Raw genomic sequence first — 21486 nt, 5'->3', positions numbered from 1 at the left:
TTATTTCGGAAAACAAATGTTTTCAAAGTTAGGAAAGCTATCAGCTATCTACTAATATCAGAATATCGCTGCATCTATTCTTCCGTGAAAAGCCAATGAGATCTTTGTTTGTTCTGGAAATTTCAAACGACTAAAAAGACAAAGTAAAAACGACAGTTAAAGACAATTGTAAAAAAATCAAATAATTTCTTCGAGAAAGGGGTGTCGAAGCCGTTACAACGTTAATCTATCATTCAGGATTTTAATATGTTCAGTTATGCTTTATTTTTATGGCCAATAATGTGATATGAGAACTCTCAATAATAGGATAATGTGACAAAACTAGAAAACGTGAAAAACTGGCAAATATCTACAACTAAAAAAAATCTGAAATCTAATGGTATCAAAGCCAGAAAACAAAATCTTAAGGCTTAAAACCCCAGTAGAGATTAAATTTTAAATCAGTAGAAAGAAGGATCATGTTTTCTTTGCTGACATTAAACTACAAATTGACCAAATTAAAAAGAATAGGAAAAGTACATTAAGCGATTATTTAAAAATCGATTGTTTTTAAAAGTCAAAACGACCCTAAGCTTTCAACTAAAAAACTAAGTGCATTAGCTTGAAGCTGCTTAGGAAGCCTATGGGACCTGTCACTCCTGAGCTTTGATGTGACATTTTCTGTTCTTTAATTAATATAAAAAAGATCATTTTTTAAAAAAAGACTGACTGATAATAACCGAATTCTTTTTGGATTGTAACAGTCCAAGATTGGCCCACAACTGGCCCTGCTAATGCTTATCGTCCATTAGGAACACTTAATTTATCGAATGCTATAGATATAGGTAATTTGTTAGTTAAAAACTCAAAAATAAATTATTCGTTTTTGATAATCAACTAGTAAAGTTAGCAAAAAACGTCAAAGATTTAATTACTGAGCATTTTAAACAGAAATTGAAGTAAGAATAGCCCACTTTTCAGTCTACAAAGATTGTATTAGTATTGTTTTGGGGTGTACTTCCGGCAAATTTAATCAAAGTGGACTAAAGAAGCTTATTTGGTGCTGATTTTGAGGAAAGGGCTGAATTTTGAAATATTTAGCCCAAATTTTTGACAAAAAAATTAACTCAAAATAATCAACAATACTTTTTTGTCTTTAAAAATAAAAGCAACAACACTATTCTTAAAAATTTTAACAAATTTCAGCAAAATTGGCGAAATTTTAGCCAAAAATTCCGGGAAATGTGATTAAAATCAACGGAATTCACTCTGTTTTGTCAAAAGTTTAAACCTCGATAACTCCCTGTAAAAAAACGAAGATAAAAAAAATATTTTAAATTCCATATTCTACGCTGGACGAGCTTTCTTATGATACCAGTCTCAACTCTCTACGATGAATATATCGATCGGCAAAAATTGACTGAACAAAAAACCCATTTGAGTATATAGTTCCTCCCCCCCCCCCCCCCCTCAAGAGGGGTTGGAACAACTATTAAAACAGGCAACTCAGGAAACAGGCATTAAAATCAGATTGAACCCAACCGATTCGAAATCTGTAAACAGGACTCTAAGGAGATTCCAAGATGAAACGTCTCAATAAGTGTTGTGCAGAGACTTTGGATGCCGTTTTGGATTATTGAATGGCTAGCCGTTCAAGAAACGGCGCACTAAGTACTAAAAAATCAGAAATGTCAAAAGAAAAAACTATTTAAAGAAGTTGAGGTTCGAACTTAAAATCGCCTAGTATATGTTCAACTATCGCACATTAACGAAACATGTAGTTTGTCTAAGTAAAAATCTGTTTGTATACATTAGCAAAAGAATCATTATGGCAAAATGCATCCTGTTTTCCTTTTTTTGCATTAAATATTTAGGTTTACGTTTGCCCTTGCAAAACCCAATATTTTCGCAAAGATTTTGCTTCAATCGTAAACGCGATCTAAAGTGTAACGGCGAACAAGTGAAAATATTGAACTTAAGAGCTATTTATTCCCTTTATAAATATTAGAACGTATATTGGGATCTCTGAGAGCCTCCTGCTAAAGCGCTTTGAAAGCCTCGAAAACAGTACTTTTCAATATGGTGGTTACTGCTAAAATCGTCATTGAAATTTGGCTCAACTCACTGATACTTCAGGAATGGTCAAAGAGCATCATAAAGAGTTGAAATCTGCTGACAAAACTCTGGATGCAAAAGACCACGCTAAACAGTAATTACAAAACCTACATGTCGCCTGATCTCAAATTTCAATCATCTATCGAAAGCATCAGAGTGAATTCAAATTTGACGTCAAATTTCTTTTTATGTGCCTATTTCTTTGTCTGTCGTTATGAAATTGAAGTCGGTACAAAAAGTGCAGTTATTGATCAGAGTTAACGTGTTGTTTTTGCCTTCATGATAGTGATAATTTCTTTTGATGAATTAACATTTTGACAATCTAGTCATTGAATTTGCCTCTGTAGTTGCAGAATTGTTACTTTGATTAGTTGTAATTTGCGCGTATGCTATAGAAGAAGCTGATTAGCGCATAGCCAGTAATTTAATACATGCTGCGTTTTAACTCGCTCTCATAATTTTCTGTAATTCATATTTAGAGAATTGTGTATCAACTATTTGATATTTCGAATATTGTGTTGATGCGTAGGGGTACATAAACAAGGTGGAAACTCTTAACCTGCCATTGTTTAAATGAGCCCGAAACGATAGTTGTTCTCAAAGTGCCTAAAAGATTGATTATTGTTTTCTCACTGTAAGCATTATAACTTATTGCGACAATGATCAGCTAAAGTGTACAAAGCCTAAGTTATTGGCAGATTGATTTTTGCTTTATTTCATTTTTGGTATTCATCAGATAAGGTAAGTTTCTTTCAACTGTGTCAGGACAATATACTCGATGTGAAAATGCGCAATGTTAACCTGTTTTTCAAATTAAAAAGTAAATATTTTTAATTTTTCCTTAATATGGAGTTTCACTTGAGCACAATTTGTCATGACTCATCTGGGCCACGAAACTTATAATACGCTATCAAGTCTTGGTTCTGATAACTCTAACTATAAACTAATTTTTATTGACTGCTGTCACTCAGCGGAGCTATTATTGGCCTTCTCGTGATTTTTTACAATTCAAAGATTTTTTGAAGATTTGTTCTCATTTTTGCCGACATTTTGTCACTGAGAATTCAAATTAGAGTAGAATTCACGTGAGAAGTGAAGGGAGCTAAATGTGGGTAGTTTTATGGCGTAAAATTTTCCCAAAAGCTTTTAAAGTGGAGTAAGAAGACAGTGTTTCAACAAATTTTTCCGTTTTTCTAGATTTTAACGTACAATTTAACTTCCGTATAATACATACTTGCAATTTTCAGATTTTTTTTTCATTTGTCCAGTTTTGTAGTTTTTTCTGGTCCTGTCATGTCATTTGATTTCAATTAGTTTTGATTACATTTATAATATAATCGGTTTTATTGACTCTCAATATTTGCTTTTAAAAATATCAACTGTCGACGCATTGTAATTTTTTTTGCGGGTTTTGCTTGCTTGTTGTTGATGTTGTGTCTGAGAAATTGTCGCAGTAATGGCCGATACAGTTTCTAGGCCTTATCTCTGTATTGAACGTTCTCGTTGGATTTCTAATATGGCCAGACTGAATCTATTTAATGTTTTCATTTTGTACCTTTTGGTTTGATTTGTAACTGTTGTCCTTTCTAAATTTTTTAATCTAATGTTTGATTGTTCGGAGAGTTTGTGAGTTGACTTTGTTATGTGGTCCTCTGGTTGAATTTACTGCTGTTTATGCTTTTTATTATTCGACAAGTTTGTTTTAGTTATTTCAAGTTGTGGTTACAAGTTGCATTTACTAGAGCTGCAATTAGTTTTGAAGATATTGGGAAATTTGAGCTCTGCCACATTTTCTATTGTCTTCGTACTTCGTTTCTTTTGTTTTCTTCAAATGCGGTATTCGCGGCTTGCATTCTTGTATTGCAAACGTTTGTTTAATTCTTTGCTTATACTAGTTAACGTTTCCTTAACTAGATTTGGATTATACTAGTTTTCTAAATTTTGGGAAAAGGTGCTGTTATTATTTTCTTGTTTCACTGTTTGTATTGGTATATGCTCCGATAACTCTTAAAGGCTGCTGTTTTAGTACTCAGATCGTGCTTTTTTCAATTCTTTGGTTTTTAGTTTAGTATGATACTGCTTTTTTAAAAAATTCGAAGAAATCGAAATTGTGGAGCTGTCATTTTTTACTACTCCAAGGGGATTGATTATTGGTGCAGCCTTTTAAATTGCTCTCGCACGAAGTTGGTAGCAATTATGGTAAACGTTTTCTTCATGCAAATTTTTCGCTTGACAGTTTTTGCGCTTTCTAGAACCTTCTTTGACTTCTCAAGTGACTTTTTCACGCTTTCGTTCATTTTTGAGTGATCTCTATTGTTCTCACTCTGAAGTAAAACTTGTTGCTAATATGAAATCGATTGCAGCATAGCAGAAAGAAGGGCCTGATAGGCGAGTTGGTGGTGGTTTTGGTGATGGATCAGGGAGGTCCATGGTTCGAATCCCGGTGTGGGCAAAGATTTTGCACTCATAAATTTATCTAGGCTACAGCCCCTGATTTAAATTGCCTCGCCTGTCGTTCGTGAGCAATTCCTCCGAAATTAGTCTTTTTCTGTTTTTGCTGATGAGCAGAGAGAAGAGATTGGGTTTCTGTTCATGCCGCTTTTTTGAGAGAGCGCAAGAAGTAGATATAAAAAATATGCACTAAAAAGCAACATTTTTTGATCGCGTGTCGCTTTTTCAAAGCATTGTTCTACTTCTAATTTTAACTCAAATATGTGCAGAGGGCAATTTTTTTATCTTTAAGGATTTTTTTGAAGCATTTATCTGATTTCAATTCTATATTTTGCTGCCAAAAGTGGTTATCAATTGTACTGAAAAATATTTGCAGCTTGGAAGAATTGTATTCTAATGCTTATTCTTTCAGGTTTTGTGCTTTTCGCAATGATTTTTCTGGTTCAATTGCATGTTTTGCTCCTATATGAGTGTGGTTTGACCTCACCCATTTCAAAGATTTCAGAAGTCAAATTGGAGAGTTTATTTTGGTCTCGCCGAAACAAGAAATGGAGCGAAAAATGGATTTTTGATTTTTGTTAACATTCAATATGACTTCTGTTTTCAATTTTTTGTTTTCGTTTTTCTTGGCTTTTAATGCTTCTACGAATCAAGTCTTACGCTTTCTTATTTCGTCGTTAAAATTTTTGTTACGACCATATAACGTAACTCACTCCGCTAACTTTTTGTTCCTTCGCTCATTCACTAAATTTTTTGACTGAATTGAGTACGTTAGGTTTTTTTTCACAATTACTTGAGGGAGATTTTTTCTGGGTCGTGAAAGTTCTTGGGTGACACTTGGCTTACCTACCTGACTCTTCACCATTCCTCTCAAATCAATTTTTGCTAATTTTAATTGGAGGATTCGAGGTCCAATGAGCATTTCTTTACCTAATCGAAGGTAATTTGAGGTTGCCTATGGAGTAATTGAGGAAATCAATTACTGACATCACAAACAATTTGCCTTAAAATCTTAAATATTTTTAGGTCTCATTCTTGTAATTTGTATTTTGAGACTTTTGTTCTATGAAGCTATCACAGCTGTTTTCTGGCCATGTGACAGCTATTTTTGTAATGGCCACATTTGTTCATTGGAATGACTTTGGTATCACATTCCCATTTTAGTTTAGTGCAAAAAATAGTTAATGTGGACATATAAAAATATATTATAAAGAGTGCCCGTGGTCTGAGAGGAAACATGGAAACTTTTAGACTCAAATGCCGTCTTTGACTGGTCTCCTGCAAAACTATATCAATTGCAACTTTCAACTATTCTTAACTCTAGACTACTGATATGGTTCTTTATAACTGTGTATATATATTGGCTCTTTCACTTCATAGACCCCCCAAGTATGGTCCATTTTGGTGTAATTATGTTAATAGGGGCATGTTTTAAAAGATTTTCACTCCCAACAAGTTACGTAATATGGTAAGTTTAATGTTAAGTGAAGCGAACCCAATTTTGCACTAGTAAATTGGGGTCTATTATGGGAAAGAACTGTATCTTCGATTAAATTGTCTGGCCATCCTCTATCTAATGTAACGTGACCTGAACTGATGAGACTGAAGTAGTGATTTATGATTGACTAAACTGAATGTTCTATTTCAGTCTAGACGTGGTCGAGACTCCTCTGTCCAATTCCACTGACAATTTACTCCGTATGTACTTCTTTCATCTTCAACTTCTCTACTTTACCTAAATTGAAAATTTCCCCTTTCAGTTTGTTGTATTCATTACTTTGAGGTCTTAACTGCTGTATGCCTCAAGAGTCTTTCAGGGTAGGGTTATTGAGTATTGGTTCTTCGTTTCGTGTCCCCCTTGGCGATGTATATGTTGACCTTTTTATTTTTTCAATGTTTCATAGCTTACTCGTCAAGAAAATAAAATCTTTCTTTCACTTACCATTTCCCTTAACAGCTTTTAACACATGTCTTTCTGCTCTTTTATTAACAAATAAATAAATGTCGACGTTTTAGTCGACACTTGACGTTTTTCTATTAAAGCTACTCAGTCTAAGAAAACGGGATCTTTTAAGTTTGTGCCCCCAAGCTTAGTGGGAGCATATTTCCATATTTTTACATGATGATTTACTTTGTAATGGCACTGGGGGCGCATAACGTACTGGGGGGGGGGGGGGGGGTGGTACAAACGGAAAATATCCGAAAAACGATAGCACGCTACGCTTTTACCCCCTATGCTTTTTCGTTTTGCGTGATCTAAATTTCGCTCTCATTCACAATTTTAAGTATCCGAGCTTAAGTGACATCAGTTCACTACTAAAAGTCAAATGAAAAGTGCGCCAAAATTGCTGTAATTTTTTTCACTTTAAGTTTAGTGGTTGTAGTGGTATAAAGTAGCCTCCTTTGAAGCCCCCTTGAGGGAATTTAGCCCCCCTTTGAAGTCCCCTTTAGGGAATTTAGCTGCTCCCCCTAACCCCCCCCCCCCAGACTGAAGCTAGCTGCTCCCCCTAACCCCCCCCCCCAGACTGAAGCGGGTTGCAATAGATTCTGACTTCCACTAGTCGTTCGAGAGGAATTAAATTAATCGGTGATGTTTGATACTTTAACAATATATCGAGGGTAGCATTGATTGTTAAATGTGTTTTGTTTTTATACCAAAAGAGAGCAGAAAGGTCAATTGCTATTTTTTCAAGGGTATTTTAATAGTTTAGAATTGCTATTAATTTGAATAATTAATTAATATGTAATTTTAGCGGCACGCTTTTTTTTCAAAAATAGGAAAAATCCTTAATTTCATTTAAAATTCCTGCACAGGCTGCCGTTTGCACAGCTGTCAGTGTTCTTTTTTCCTTGGTTAAGTTAAAGGTTCGGATAGCTTGATCGCATTTTAAGTGTTTCTGCATCGTGTTTGTTAAATTTTGCAGTTTTTGTTTCAGAAGTGATGGCAGCTGGTGACGGTAGTGGTGGTATTGGGGGAGGGGGAGGAGGAGGTGTCGGGGAGTATGTGAGTTCATCAGAGAGAGTGGGTCTGGTGGACAGGAAAGACAGTGGCGAGTCAATAGGGGCCAAATGCAAGGACTGTCTCATTGGACTCATCGACTGCAACTGTATACCTTATGCTATCAAGTTAGACCGAAGTCACCAGTACTGAGATGTGTTGTCTATCTCAACAATTTTTTTTTTAAAAAAAAGGTCAATTAAAAGAAAGTCCCTCCCCTAAAAGGGTAGTCGGTCTACTTGGGGGCAGCAAGCCAACGCTATGTATATTTATGAATCCTGACAGTAGTCAAAAATTAAAGCATCAGAAACGAAAGATAGAGAAGTTAAAGCAAAGCATCAGAATTATAATCAAAATAGATTTGATAAATAGCAATCAAAATATAATTTGTAGTGATTTTAAATCAGGATTAGAAAAAATATAGACACATTTAGGACAACAGCCTCCCTTCCTCTACAATGTCTGTACAATTTGAAATCTAGTATAGAGCATTCCTATTTAAAACTGATTCGGAATGGTGGTCTGTATTTGTAATAGCTATACTAACTTCATGTTTCAACTTCAAATAGAGACCATTCCTAGAACTCTTATTTTCAGAACAATAGGAATTGCAGTTCTCTCTCCTTCTAGTCTTTGCAAAACGTTAAATTAAATGAAATATCACAAAACTTATCGAGATGTCTTTCGTAGTTCAACTAGTTTGAAAAGAAAAAAAATTATTTGAAGGAAACGTTTTTCTGTTCTAAGCTGTAGCCTTAAATTTCTTAGTTGAGATATTTCCTGCGTGAATTTTGCTAATTGACTTAATAAATTCATAAAGAAACGTTGTTTGCTTTTAAAAGCGCCAGGCTATATCTGACAGTGTGTCCGTATCCCTAAAATGGTCCCACCTCTTGTGGTGAAACTGAATCAAAACTGACTTCTTAATAAAAGTCAGCATTGACATTTTGAAATCTGGACAAATATTGGGAAAACAAGAGTGAACTATTCCCAGATATTAATTTTGATGGAAACAAATTTTAGTTGAACTCGGTTAAATGTTTGTTTATTGGTTATTGCGTGCTGTGTGTTGTATGTATATGTGATAGGCTGGAGTTGTATGTGTGTGAGTAGGATGTTGTGTTGGTCGATCCGTTCTATCGCAATATGTTGCACCCTTTTTTCACTCCATTCTTTCCCATCTTTCTATCTTTGTTCACTCTGCCGTGACTACTTGTTCATGTCGAGTTTGAGCCAAATTTGTACTTTCAACGTTTTTATTATCCACTGTGTAATAGTTTGATCCATTTGTTGCTGTTAAATGACCGTCCATTTTTGCGCTTCATTTTCAACACAGTCATGGACTGTGTTGTTCTATACACACACAGTTTGAACTAGTTTCCTATCCTAAACGCTTTTGTCCCCCCCCCCCCAAAAAAATAGAAATCTTTAAAAGAAAACTCCCTGAGATTGCACTCGACCCCGAATTTTAAATGACGTTACATCGGGTTTTTAGTTTTTAAGCCTTTCTTAACTTTATTCATCGTTTCTGAGAGTTGAGATCTGTCAGAGTATTTCTTCATACTGCGGTTAACTTCGTTTGTCGTGGAATTTGGTTTTAAATTCCCAGCTATTGCTTTACGTTATTCGAGACCTGAGCCGTTCGAGATGATAATTAGCTCGAATTTGTCTCTGCAGTAGTTGCTCTTACACTAGAATCATTCCAGTTAGTCTCAACTTTCGAGATTAAATTTACAGAAATTGCTCTTAAAATTGTTCAGTTCAGCTTCGACTTGTCGAGTTTCTGCTGTCACCATTTGTCCGTTCTGCATTTTATTGGGCTCATGGGTTCAACATCCACAGTTTGACTAAATTGGCTTTGATCGGCCTTCAATGACGAAATGTGTGTTGTTTACTTCTCGCCACTAGATTTTGTGGACTGAGCAAATCGAATCAATGAACCGAGCACCCGTCAAGAGCTACGATGCTTTCAGTAAGAGATCCAAACTGATCTTTCTACTCTATTCTACAAACAAATCAACAACTTCTACTTGAATTGAAACTGAAACAGATTTACAATCGTTGCAACAAAACCAAAAATTTTTTTTTTAGAATTTTGAGATGGGTTTATTTGAGTCCGGGTTTTAGAGAACAGATCGGACTCGTTATCACAAGATTACCCAAGAAGCAACCTTAGAAGAAAACAGAATCCAGGATTGTCTTCCGAATCGGCTTTGACAGACGAGGCGGCTTCGACTTCAAATATCCTGTCAGCTCAGCGAGGGGCTGCAGTTAGGCGAGGCCAGACCTCGACTGTAACTAGCCAACCTCGAAGTCGCGGAGGGAAGAATACCGAAGAAGAACATACGAGCGAGGGGAAAGTTGCACCTGAATCTTCCGAAGAGAAGAAGGAAAAGAAATCGGGGTATTTGTGGTTCACTCGAGTTCAAGGACCTGCAAGATTCTCTGCTTGATTGCCAACAGTTTATGCCCGATATCATAATTTTCAGAGCTGACTAGTCTAGGAGCTATATTTTCGACTTCAGGATTGGTTTTTATAATTTGTAGAAATTTGGTTCCGCTAAGTTTTAAACATTGTTTTTGGGTAATTAAGTGCTTTACAATCTAGTATTGAGTTTTGGTGAGTACGAAAATTATATTAAGTTTGCTCCCTCTTTGTACTTTAAGAACTCCAACGTTTTGTGGATTTGTAATTAGAGATAAAATTGTCTGATTCGTTCTTTGAAGAAATCAGGTCCTTGAACTTGTTGGTCTTATTCCATTGTTTTTGGTTCTTCCACTATTTTTCTCTATCCCCAGTGAAACGAAACTCGGAAAATCTTGAAAAGATTCTTGGTATGGCAAAGTCAAGATATGTTAAACTTGTAAGATTTTTTGTGTTTTCTGAAAAATGTAGTTTCCGAGAGTCTTCTAATGAGTTTATCTCGAATTTTTACCGTCACTAACCTGTCGTTATGGCTTAATTATTGTTAGTGACAGCGAAATCTTGTGTACAATCGCACAGCTACTGTTGACTGTTAATAGCAATTGCGTTCAAGTATCCGCTGACAGTTCTAGAACCAACTATCACCACAATTTTTAACTACCCAACTGCAGTATTAGCTAACTCTATATTCTGCAGAAGAATTTGAGCTTAGAGGACTCGAACCTGCTATCTCCAGAACTGCGGCCAGGCGTGCTACCGTTGCGCCAAAGCTCGACTGAAGTAGCAGCTTTGTTAGCTTCATATATCACAGGCTGGGCTATTACACTTTAACCAGCCGGTGGCTTCAATGCCAGCTGGTGGTAGCTACACTTGGATTTCTCGGAAACAGGTGTACCAAGATTCGTTTCACTGGGTGGTGGTCTGTTTAAGATTGGTTGTGAGTGAAAGGGGTGTTATTAGGTGTAGCAATTGTAGTGCCTGTTGTTATTGTTGTTCGCCCTGTTGTGGTATGAATGAGGACGAGGAAGACGAGACTGCCCTGGATGACAGGTCCTACCTGATTAGAGCGGGTAAAAAGGGAGACCCATCCTCTAACCCCAGGGATACGGACACACCCTGTGTAGAGTTAGTTATAAATAACAACAAACAACAACTATAGTCAACAACAACTAGTAGAAATCTGATTAATCAGAAGAAAAGACGCTCGAGTATGGTTAAATGTATAAATATAAACAAGCAAAAGCATAGTTAACCAAAAAGCGTATTAAATTAAATGTTAATAGTTGAATAGTCTGATTTAAAACCCAAAACTAATCACAGTGTAAAATTTTTCAGCTCTAAAAATTGCTCACGAAATAGGGCGAAAATTTGCTGTATTTTACTAAAATAATCTCGTGAACGCTCAGCCACTCTAATTCTTTCTCGGCTCTGCACATTAAATGTGTTCACAAATTTTCATCAAATGAAATTTTTGTAAAGTCATAATTAAAAGTTTACATCCAAGGATCAATAACATTTCCTGTGGTAACTTTACTTTGGTTCTGTTTTGTTCCCCCCCCCCCCAGCTCAGTGGGGATATAACTTACGCCACCAAGGCCAAGTGATATTTTTTACATAGTATCGTGCTATATGGCAACATATAATTTGTAGAGGGGCCAAAACAGAAGAGATCACATTTTTCTTAGTCGCAGCGTCTTTATCACTTCGGGAAAGGAATTTCTCCGTATTTTTTGTTCTCTTGATTTGTGAGTGTTGACAATTTTATTGTATTGGTACCCTAATTGAGACTGATGATGACTTTAGTGCTTGTTCTTCTGCCCTTAAGAAGCTCTGTCCCCCTAAGCCCAAGAAGGCGCGCACAGTGGTGCTCGGGAGACCAGACCCCAATGCCAAATACCCAAAGAACAAACTCCGCAACCAGAAGTACTCCATTTTCACATTCATCCCAATTGTAAGTCCACACTTTCAACCTCATCACACGTTTCATTTTAAAGAGAGTTTAGAGATTTCGTTCTAAGTTATGTGCTTTTTGGCCTGTTCACTGTGTTAAAGTGAAATTTTATACAGTCATTGTGTCAATTTTTTCTATTACAATTTTTCTATTACAATGCTTTTTGAAACATTTATGGGACATAAGCTACATTACAGATTTTAAGAAACAAGGAGGCTCGTTAATGTGCGTTTGCACATGATGTTCTGACTCGAGCTCATCTACATTTTTGACTTAATTATCAACCCAATGAAGATATAACAAAAATAGATGTTTGAGTTTTAAAAAATTAAAAACCTAACTGCTAATTGAATTACATAATGCCGTGCCTCATTACAGCGCTCGCGAGATCTGCCATTAAAAAGACCACGAGAAAAAACAACAAACAACAAAATAAGCAAAAACAAACATTTCACGGCAGAAACCCAATATCTAAATTTAAAAGCACCTAGTAACAACGTCGAAATGCAATCAAATAAAACCTGAACTACAAAAATTTGGTTTTTTTAACTATACAGCAGATGGATGTTTTCCCTAATGAGACTAGGTAACAAGTCGACAAAGAAGAAAAATGATGTTAAAATCAAAAATGAACCTTTTTCACACCAAATAAATCAAAAGTCTAAAAAATCTCTAGCTTATAACCGAATAATTCTTGACAAATTTACTAAAGAGTCATTATAAAACAATGGGACCTGTTTTTGGTTAGACTAAGCCATAGGAACGGACTATAGACGCATAAAATCTCAAAAAATTACGAACAATTTGCAAAAACACGAATTATTGAAGCCATTAAAATCATTAGCTATTATCTGAATAATATGCATTTTTATTTCAGTTTTTATTTATACTATATCAGGTAAAATTATACTGAAAGAATAAACAAGTTCATTTGGGTCACATTTGAAAATCATTGGGGTCTGTTATTACCTGAATGTGCTACAAGAAGAGAAATAGAAACACAAATACACCACTCACAAAGCTTCTATGAAAACGCATATTGCCCACCAAACAAAACATCAGTTACAACATTATATCAGTAGACATGCTAATTTTTGAATTTCAAGGAATTGTATGGGACCTCTCAATGACGAGAATAAGTTACAAGTTGACGAAAAGAACAACAAAAACTGAAAAATCTTTGAAAACGTATAATATCATAAACTTTAAGACTATTCCCTATAAACTGACTGCTTCGGGTAACATCATTCATTTAATTGTTAGTTACAACTTTATGAGACCGGTTTGAATTTTGCGCTACCTAAAGAATAAAAAAAAGCAAAAACAGCAAATTCAAAAAAATTAAGCGAGTAAAAGGTCGAAGCCATTAGAGAATGATCTTTTCAGTAAAATCTTTTCTATTTTCAATTACTATTTTAACAGCAAGTAGTTATTTTTTGCTACAAAATTACTTGAAAAACAACAAATATATTAAAACCACGAAGTTTTGGAGAAAACCCCTAGTATCCAAGCCATTAAATTCAATATTTTTCAAAGGAATTAATTAAACACGCTAAGTTTTGCATCGATGGGAGAAGAATGATATCTTCCATTCATAGTTCATCAATAACTCATCACAATAAGTCGTAGGGCAATGAAAAATACCTTAAAACCACGAAATTTTTGTGATAACCCGTAGTATCAGCCTCAATAAAAAAAATAGCTTTCAACGGAAGCCATTAAATACGCTAAGTTATACCTGGATGGGACGTCAAGAATGTTTGTAGATCAAAATTCATCAATATGACTTTAAAACATGTCATTGACTATGAAAACAAATACAGGCAAAATCCAAAAATTCAGTAAAGTGCGAGAAGAAAGTGTATAAGCCATTTAAACCGTAAGCTTTTCTCTGAAAATTTTTCGTACGATCCCTTGAACGTTTTCTCTAAGCCAATGGGAATTATCAAAATTAGGACAGTTTAATAACATTTCAAAAGGAAACAAAATTACGAAAAAAATTACCCTAAAATTTTTTGAAAAATTATGAGAACTCGTGCATCGAAGTCAAAAAAACAATAGTTAGAAGATAAAACCGCTAACTATAAATTTTTTTGCTTAATTAGGAAGTAAAGAGGTTGTTTCATTACGGAGACTGAATTGCAGTTCACAAAAAAAATTTAAAATTGATCAATGTTCAAAAAATTTTTTAAAAAAAATATTTTTAAAGACTTAACAGTCATTAAATTCAATAGTATTCAACATAAGTCAATAATTACGCTCAGTTATGCCACGATGTGAATACAAGGTTGTTTTTATGCTTTGGTAATCAATAGGACATCACAATGTGTCTTATGGTTATGAATAAAAAATAACAACTACCGGCAAAAACCAAAAATTCTTTAAAAAAGTGCGAGAAAAACGTGACGACGCCATTTAAGGCATTAGTTTTTCTCTGAAAACTTTAGCTATGATCCGTTGAACTTCTTCGCTAAGTCAGTGGGAGCCACGAATATTGGGATAACAGGATAAGATTTCAAAAGGAACCGATAATACGAAATGTCCAAAATTGATAAAAATTTTTTGAAGTCTTGTGGCATTGAAGTCATATAACCAATAGTTAGAAGATAAAACCGCAAACTCGATAATTTTTTGTTGAATTAGAAAGGAATGTGGCTCTGTCATTACTGAGACTGACTCACAGCTCACGAAAAAAGCTTAAGATTGATTTATGTTAAAAAAATTTCGAAAGAAATTTAGTCTTAACAGCCATTAAATTCATTAGCTCTCAACGGACGTCAATAAATACTCTGTTATGCCTCGATGTTAGGATAAGTATGTTTGTTGTACACAGGTAATCAGTAAGTCATCACAATAGGTCTTATGGCTATGAAAACAACAACAAATACAGGCCAAAACCAAAAATCCTGTAAAAAAGTCCAAGAAGGAAGTGTTGAAGCCATTTAAACCATGAGTTTTTTCTCTGAAAATTTTATCTATTATTCATTGAACGTCTTTGCTAAAACAATGGGAGCCATCAATATTAGGACAGCGTGATAGGATTTCAAAAGGAACCAATAATACGAAATGTTCAAAAATTAAAAAAAAAATTAAAATCTTGTGGCATTGAATTCGTATAACCAATAGTTAGAAGATAAAACCGCTAACGAGATTGTTTTGGATTGTAGTAGGAAGGAGGGGGTCCTGTTATTAACTGCTGAGACTGAATTACAGTTCACAAAAATAAGTTTGTGATTGTTTAATGTTTAAAAAAGTTTCGAAAATGTATTTTCAAAGTCTTAATAGCATTAGCTGTCCACTCAAAGCACCAGATAGGTTCACCGAATGCTCATTACCAAACCTATTGTACTTTTAGTCAACGAGTTTATGCCATAGGATTCCAAAAATTTAGTAAAAAGAAAATCAAAATTTAAAATTACGAAAACTGTGATACGAATCCAAAAAAAAATATGAGCGATTCCTTGGAAACAATTTTTTAGTTCATTGGGCTTCATTTGATTTTTAATTAGGTTTGTCATTAACGGAACTTCGATATGACAAGTGACTAGTCTCTAGGTGACTTGAAAAAACAAAAAAAATATTTTAAAAAATTTAAAAAAAAAAGAGCTCTCAAATAGAATTCGATTTCTTTTATAGTAAACTTCCCTATGAGACCATAACCAGTCTTTTTCTATCGCTTTTCGTCTGTTAGCAACACAAAATTGATTTATTTTGTGGCCTGAAATGTAATTTTGAATTAAAATTTTCATAGAAAACATGTTAATTCGAACAAAAATTACGGTAAAAGTGAACAAAAGTGAAACAAATATCCCGTGTTCACATGAAACTTTAAACCTGGATAACTTTAAACCTGGAAAAAAAGGAAATTCAAAAAACCTTGTTAATTTCGAATTCTTGGCTGGATGAGCTTTTTAATGATACCACTCTAATTTCTCAACGATGAATATATCGATCGGCCTAAATTGACAGAACAAAAAAAAAACCCATTTAAGTATATATTTCCTCCCCCCCACAAGTGGGGTCAGAACAAAAGTTTTCATTTGGTAACTGTGTACTGTTCCTTGTGAAGTAATTTTATGATTTCACCGTGAATGTACGAACTAATGAGCTTTTTGCTCTTATAATTGTTTGCTTAGCCTAATAAGATATTTGAAATCTCAAGTATAAGTTTTTTTTCACCGGGGGAAGGAAACAATTAGTTGATATGATGAATATTGAGTTGTATCATGATTTGGAAATGGAGAGGGAGAGAGAGAGAGAGAGAGAGAGAGAAATGGGTTTGTTGTGTTTCAGGTATTGTACGAGCAGTTTAAGTTCTTTCTCAACCTGTACTTCCTTATCATAGCCCTCACCCAGTTTGTTCCTGCCCTCAAAGTCAACTACCTCTTCACATACTGGGGACCACTCGTTAGTTAAACACCCCAATACACACTTCACTTCTCACTTGATGGGATATTAAGATCTCTTCTGCCCCCCCCCCCCCCCCCCATTTATGTATATAACTTATACAGCCCCAGGTGCACGTGCTATTTACTTAACTTATTAAATAAAGGCTTCATAAAAACACATCAATTGTAATTGGGGGCAGAAATACTCGGTGGAGGGGAACAGAATAGATCCGAATAATGTAGCGCAAATATACGCTGATCCCTTGAATTTGACTCCGAACGTTACGTTGCAAAACAGCAACTGTGGGAGAAGCGTTCTCCAAACAACAAAAAAATGTTGCTAACAATTGTTATGCTATGCTTTTTTGCAGCATTTAGTGTTCTAAACGGAGTAAATTCCTAAAATTACTATTAGCAACTTGCTAGCTGACTGAAAACAGACGAATTTTAACAAACGTAATTTTAAAGATCAAGTTGATGGATAAAAGATGCTAAATTGATGCAAAAGCCGTGGTAATTTTATAATCCATTTTCTTGTAATTTATCCTTGGAAGCAGTTGACGTAAATGTGCCACATTCAATAATTGCTTGCTGAATTTCAGGCATTCGTAATCTGCGTGACGATGATCCGCGAGGCAATAGACGACTTCCGACGCTTCTCTCGAGACAAAGAAGTGAACTCGTCAATGTATAAGAAGCTGACGAACGAGGGAGTGGTGAAGATACCCAGTTCCAAGATTCAAGTGGCAGACATCATCATCCTGGACAAGAACCAGAGGGTGCCCGCTGACATGGTTCTACTCAGGACCACCGAAGAGCAGGTTGGTTCAAAATTTGATTGGCTAAATTAGTACATTAAGGTTGAAACAATAATTTAGTCATAAACTTTGCAGTTTTTCATAGTTTCTTGAAACACTGACGTACTGAAGTTTCGAGTGCTAAAATATTAAGTTTTAGATTTTTTAATTGCTCTTGAACGAAGTTCATAGCAATTATTGTAAACGTGTGTGTCTTTTTTATGCAAAATTTTCACTTGACAATTTTGACTTTTCGGTTGACTTTTACGCCCTTGACTTTTTGCGTTTCGCGTGATCTAAAATTCTCTCTCAATCAGAATTTCAAGCAGCTGAACTCAATTGGCAAAAATATAATGCTAAAAGTCAAATGAAAAGTGCGCCGAAACTGACGCCATTTTTCACTTTAAATCTTAATCGTTTTATATGTTTATGTGGTTATTTGAAGCACACTATTTAATTTCTTAGTCCCATTTAGACTCCACTCCCGACTGAAGCAGGCTGCAGTTGATTAAAGCTCCCACTAGTCGTTCGAGAGCAATTCTTCCGACGTTTAGTCGGTTATGTTTCTATTTATAGTGCCAGATTTTAAAATTTGCAAGGTTCGTGTTTTAAGCAAGGTTATGTGACTCAAGCACGGTTGCCTATTTCAATTAAGGTTATGTGATATGTTTCCTCTTATTTGACTTCAAATCATCACTAGAGCTTCACGAGTCTTGGAAAGGACTCTTATTAATAGCTCCGATAGCGATAACTGAGTGGACCTTGTATTGCCTTCTCTATTTCTTAACAATCCATAGAATTCGGTTTGAATTGGTGCGCTTTGTAAGCAAGTTAAAGCATTATTTCGATGCCTTTGCTCGCAAAACGGAATAAACTGGTAAAGTAATACGGGGCATTCCTGAAGCTGGTTTTAAAGTCTTTCACAAGTGCTAGTTGTGCGGAATTTACCGAGAAGGTCTCAATTCAAAAGGTCACTTCTTGAAGGTTGTAGGCCCAAAATCGGACAGTTTTTTAATAGCCGCACAGCGATAGCTGGGGCTATTATTGGCCTTCTCTTGGTACTTTTATTTCGTGTCGCGATTTTTGTTACCACCATATGACGTCACAACGACTTTAAATCTGCTTTTTGTTCATTCGTTCATGCAATTTCAACTGAAGTGCGTGTGTGATGTCATTTTTCGCTTTTATTGGAGCGAGTTTTTTTTGTTCATTCGCGTGATTAAATTTTTGGTCACACTTGACTTACCTCACTCTCAAAAATGACTTCCTCACTTTGAAATTGACTTTTATTTACTTTAGTTCAAAGAGATAAGGTCAATTGGGTGTATTTCTCTCTAAATGAAGGTTATTTGAGAGCAGCTAATAGAGGCAGCAAAAGCTTATACATATTTTTAATCAAAATATAACATATCAGCCTTCAATGAAAAAAAAAACAAATTTTTTTTGGTCTGTCTTACTTTTTTGAGACTGCAGATCTACGAAGCTATTGCGGCTATTTTCTGGAAATCTGCAGCTATGTTCATGTTTTTTCTCCGTCTAATTTAATTCTGGGCCTTAAATTGACGTTGGTCCCAGTTCATATATGTATTGTGCTGGCTATAGTTCTTTTTCATGTCTGATTTTCAAATATAAATGTGTATTGGTATTATCAGTATTAAAACTCAAATTTTATTGGTTTTTCCCAATTTTTTGCTTAAAAAATATAAACGTACTTTTTTTTTAAAAAAATCGACTTTAAGTGGCTATACATTTTTTGACTTCTTGCGCGTGATTAAACGGGTAAGAATTTTTTAAGCAGCACAAATTGTAATTTCAAGAACTTTAACAACGTTTTGGTAATTTCGGCTCTCAAATTTTTAAAAAATATTTGTTCTGCCTCTGTTCGGCTGTTATATGTGCAACCATATTTTTGCCAGCCTGCATTTTCTTTGTTGGGAAAATGTTGGCAAGTTGGAATTGGTGGTAAAGAATGTTGGCAAGTTGGAATTGGTGGAATTGGTATTAAGTACCTAAAACTTAAAACTACAAATCGGCAATCAATTTTTGTCATTTTACAGTTTTTCTGTTTTCTAGGTTTTGATCTCTAAATGTCATTCAATTTTTAAGGCTAACTCGCAGGCTAATGGAAGAGTTTGCTGTTTTAAGCATCGTCTTTGGCAGCCTGAAACTTCGCAACTTGTTCTTTAATAATTCTTAATAGCCGCAAATCGATAGCTGGGGCTATTATTGTCCTTCCCTTGGTTTTTTTGACGTCACAATCACTTCAGATCTGACGTCACAATCACTTCAGATCTGCGTTTTGTACATTCGTTCATGCAATTGCAACTGAATATGTGCGTGATGTAGTGAAACGTAGTTTTCACTTATTGGAGCGAATTTTTTGTTTTTGATTAAGTATTTGGTCACATCTGACTTACCTCACTCTGAAAAATGACTTCTCACTCTGAAATTGACTGAAATTGTTTTAAAGAGATAAGGTCAACTGAGTATGTCACCCGAATTGAGGGTTATTTGTTCTGTCGTATTTTTGTTGTCTTTTGGAAACTACAGGTCTACGAAGTGATCGCAGCTATTTTATGGCAATCTGTCAGCTATCTTTGTGAGGGATCTCGAAAAGGTCATATTTGAATTCAATTGATTAGTTTATATTCTAACGCATTTGTCTTGAAACAAGTTAAAAGATACTGGTCATTGGAATTTTTTCCGAATCAAAATTATCTTTAGTATAAAATTTACTACAAAATACAGTAACTGCAATCCTCTGACCTATTTCCATGCAAAGTAATGACGATTGTCTCGAAGTATTGGCTGTTGAGTTCTGGTTACAATAGAAAAATGTTCGGGTCTTTCCCATTAAATCCCCCCCCCCCCCCCCCCCCCCAGCTCACTGGCCATATAACCTTTAGCCCCTAATCATGGTAATTATACCATAAGGGGGGATATTTCGTGGGGGACTATAATGGGAAGGACCCAAATGTTTGTTTGTTGTTTAGGGCACGTGTTTCGTGCGAACTGACCAGTTGGACGGGGAGACAGATTGGAAGTTGAGAGTGGCTGTGCCATGTACACAGAGACTCCCCTCTGAGAATGACCTCTTCTCAATCAATGCATTCATCTATGCAGACAAGCCACACATGGACATATACTCATTCATAGGTACTTTCACCATCAACGGACATCAGGGCAAGGAGGAGGTCCCACTCAAGTGAGTGATATTTTTAAAAAAGAGTGTCTCATCATATTGATCATGAAACCCGATTTTCACTCATTAGCTACTAATTGATTACATAGCCGCCTTCAGCCTCTCATCGGCTATTATTTAGGCGCTCTTCTTTTTGTTGGAGTATTGGTGGAGCGTCTTTTTTCTGGACCAAATTTTTTTTGGAGTGTATTTAAAACAGGATGGAGCTACATAGTTGAACTGTGTAAATGGAACTGATTTGTAATTTGAACTGCAGTAACCGAACAGAAGCAGAAATCTTTAAAACAACTTGAAAAATTGATAGATTTCTCGGCATTGTTTTGACTGAATTTGGAACTGTTCATTACAAAACTGTTGCTATAAATGTTTACATTTAGGAGGAATTTTTTCATAGGAAAATGATTTGAATTAACACAGTTGTAAACAGAAACCTGGAGGCTGGAAACAGAACCCACCATAAAAGAAACTTACCAATCATTAACCGCCATATATGGATTTCATGGAAACTTGCTACACATACAACGATCATGAAATTTTTTAGCTTGCCTGATAAACAGTCCAAAGGGCCACGGGCAGTTCCGAAACAACCTAAAATGCCGTTACCAGTAGAAATATTTGCATTAAATGGGACTTTGTTCTTTGTAGTATCGAGAACACAATGTGGAGCAACACAGTAGTGGCGAGTGGAAGCTGTGTGGGGTGTGTGGTGTACACTGGGACAGACACCCGCTGTGTCATGAACACAAGTCAGCCTGCCTCCAAAGTGGGTCTGCTGGACATGGAGGTCAACTTCCTCACCAAACTCCTCTTTATTTTCCTCATGGGACTCACACTCACTCTCATGCTTATGAAGGTAGGTTATTTTATTTAGGTACAATTATTATAGTCATGCTGGTCTGGACTTTGGAGCTGTTTTTAGTTGCTCTTAGACAAAATTTGCGGTAATTATTTCAGTCATGCTGGTCTTTTTTACGCGACCTTTCATCTGAAAAGTTAGACTTAGTCTTTGTGGCAAGCCTATGGACCATTAGGTGATGTTCTCTTAGAGCTTCCAATTGTCTCTTGGTGCATAATGAATCGAAGTGCTAAGAAAGCCATAAGTTGATTGAGAGCAATTTGTCTCATCTTGCTGGTTAAAGTATAGGTTTTTTCATAGTATTATTCGCGCGTTCACATACTC

At 35.4% G+C, this 21486-nt stretch overlaps 1 protein-coding gene across 5 annotated transcripts in view; it reads left to right on the top strand.

Moving 5' to 3' along the window:
- The window catches only part of LOC142355809 (putative phospholipid-transporting ATPase IIB), a 55780-nt gene that overhangs the window by 4310 nt on the left and 29984 nt on the right, over positions 1 to 21486 (top strand). For 2 of the 5 annotated variants that reach the window (XM_075407869.1, XM_075407865.1), the window contains 7 exons: positions 6194 to 6243; positions 7482 to 7671; positions 11772 to 11919; positions 16213 to 16326; positions 16910 to 17128; positions 20098 to 20309; positions 20952 to 21159. In XM_075407869.1, the coding sequence (XP_075263984.1) occupies positions 6194 to 6243; positions 7482 to 7671; positions 11772 to 11919; positions 16213 to 16326; positions 16910 to 17128; positions 20098 to 20309; positions 20952 to 21159 (1141 nt within the window). Of the gene's footprint in view, positions 1 to 2115; positions 2189 to 6193; positions 6244 to 7481; positions 7672 to 9222; positions 9516 to 9670; positions 9948 to 10928; positions 11094 to 11771; positions 11920 to 16212; positions 16327 to 16909; positions 17129 to 20097; positions 20310 to 20951; positions 21160 to 21486 lie in introns of those variants that run through there. The other 3 variants (XM_075407873.1, XM_075407861.1, XM_075407879.1) reach the window with 3 other exon arrangements.

The sequence above is a fragment of the Convolutriloba macropyga genome, chromosome 2 (assembly GCF_964194025.1).
Source record: "Convolutriloba macropyga chromosome 2, txConMacr16.3, whole genome shotgun sequence".
Taxonomy (NCBI): Eukaryota; Metazoa; Xenacoelomorpha; order Acoela; family Convolutidae; genus Convolutriloba; species Convolutriloba macropyga.
This window is presented reverse-complemented; position numbering and strand designations above follow the sequence as displayed.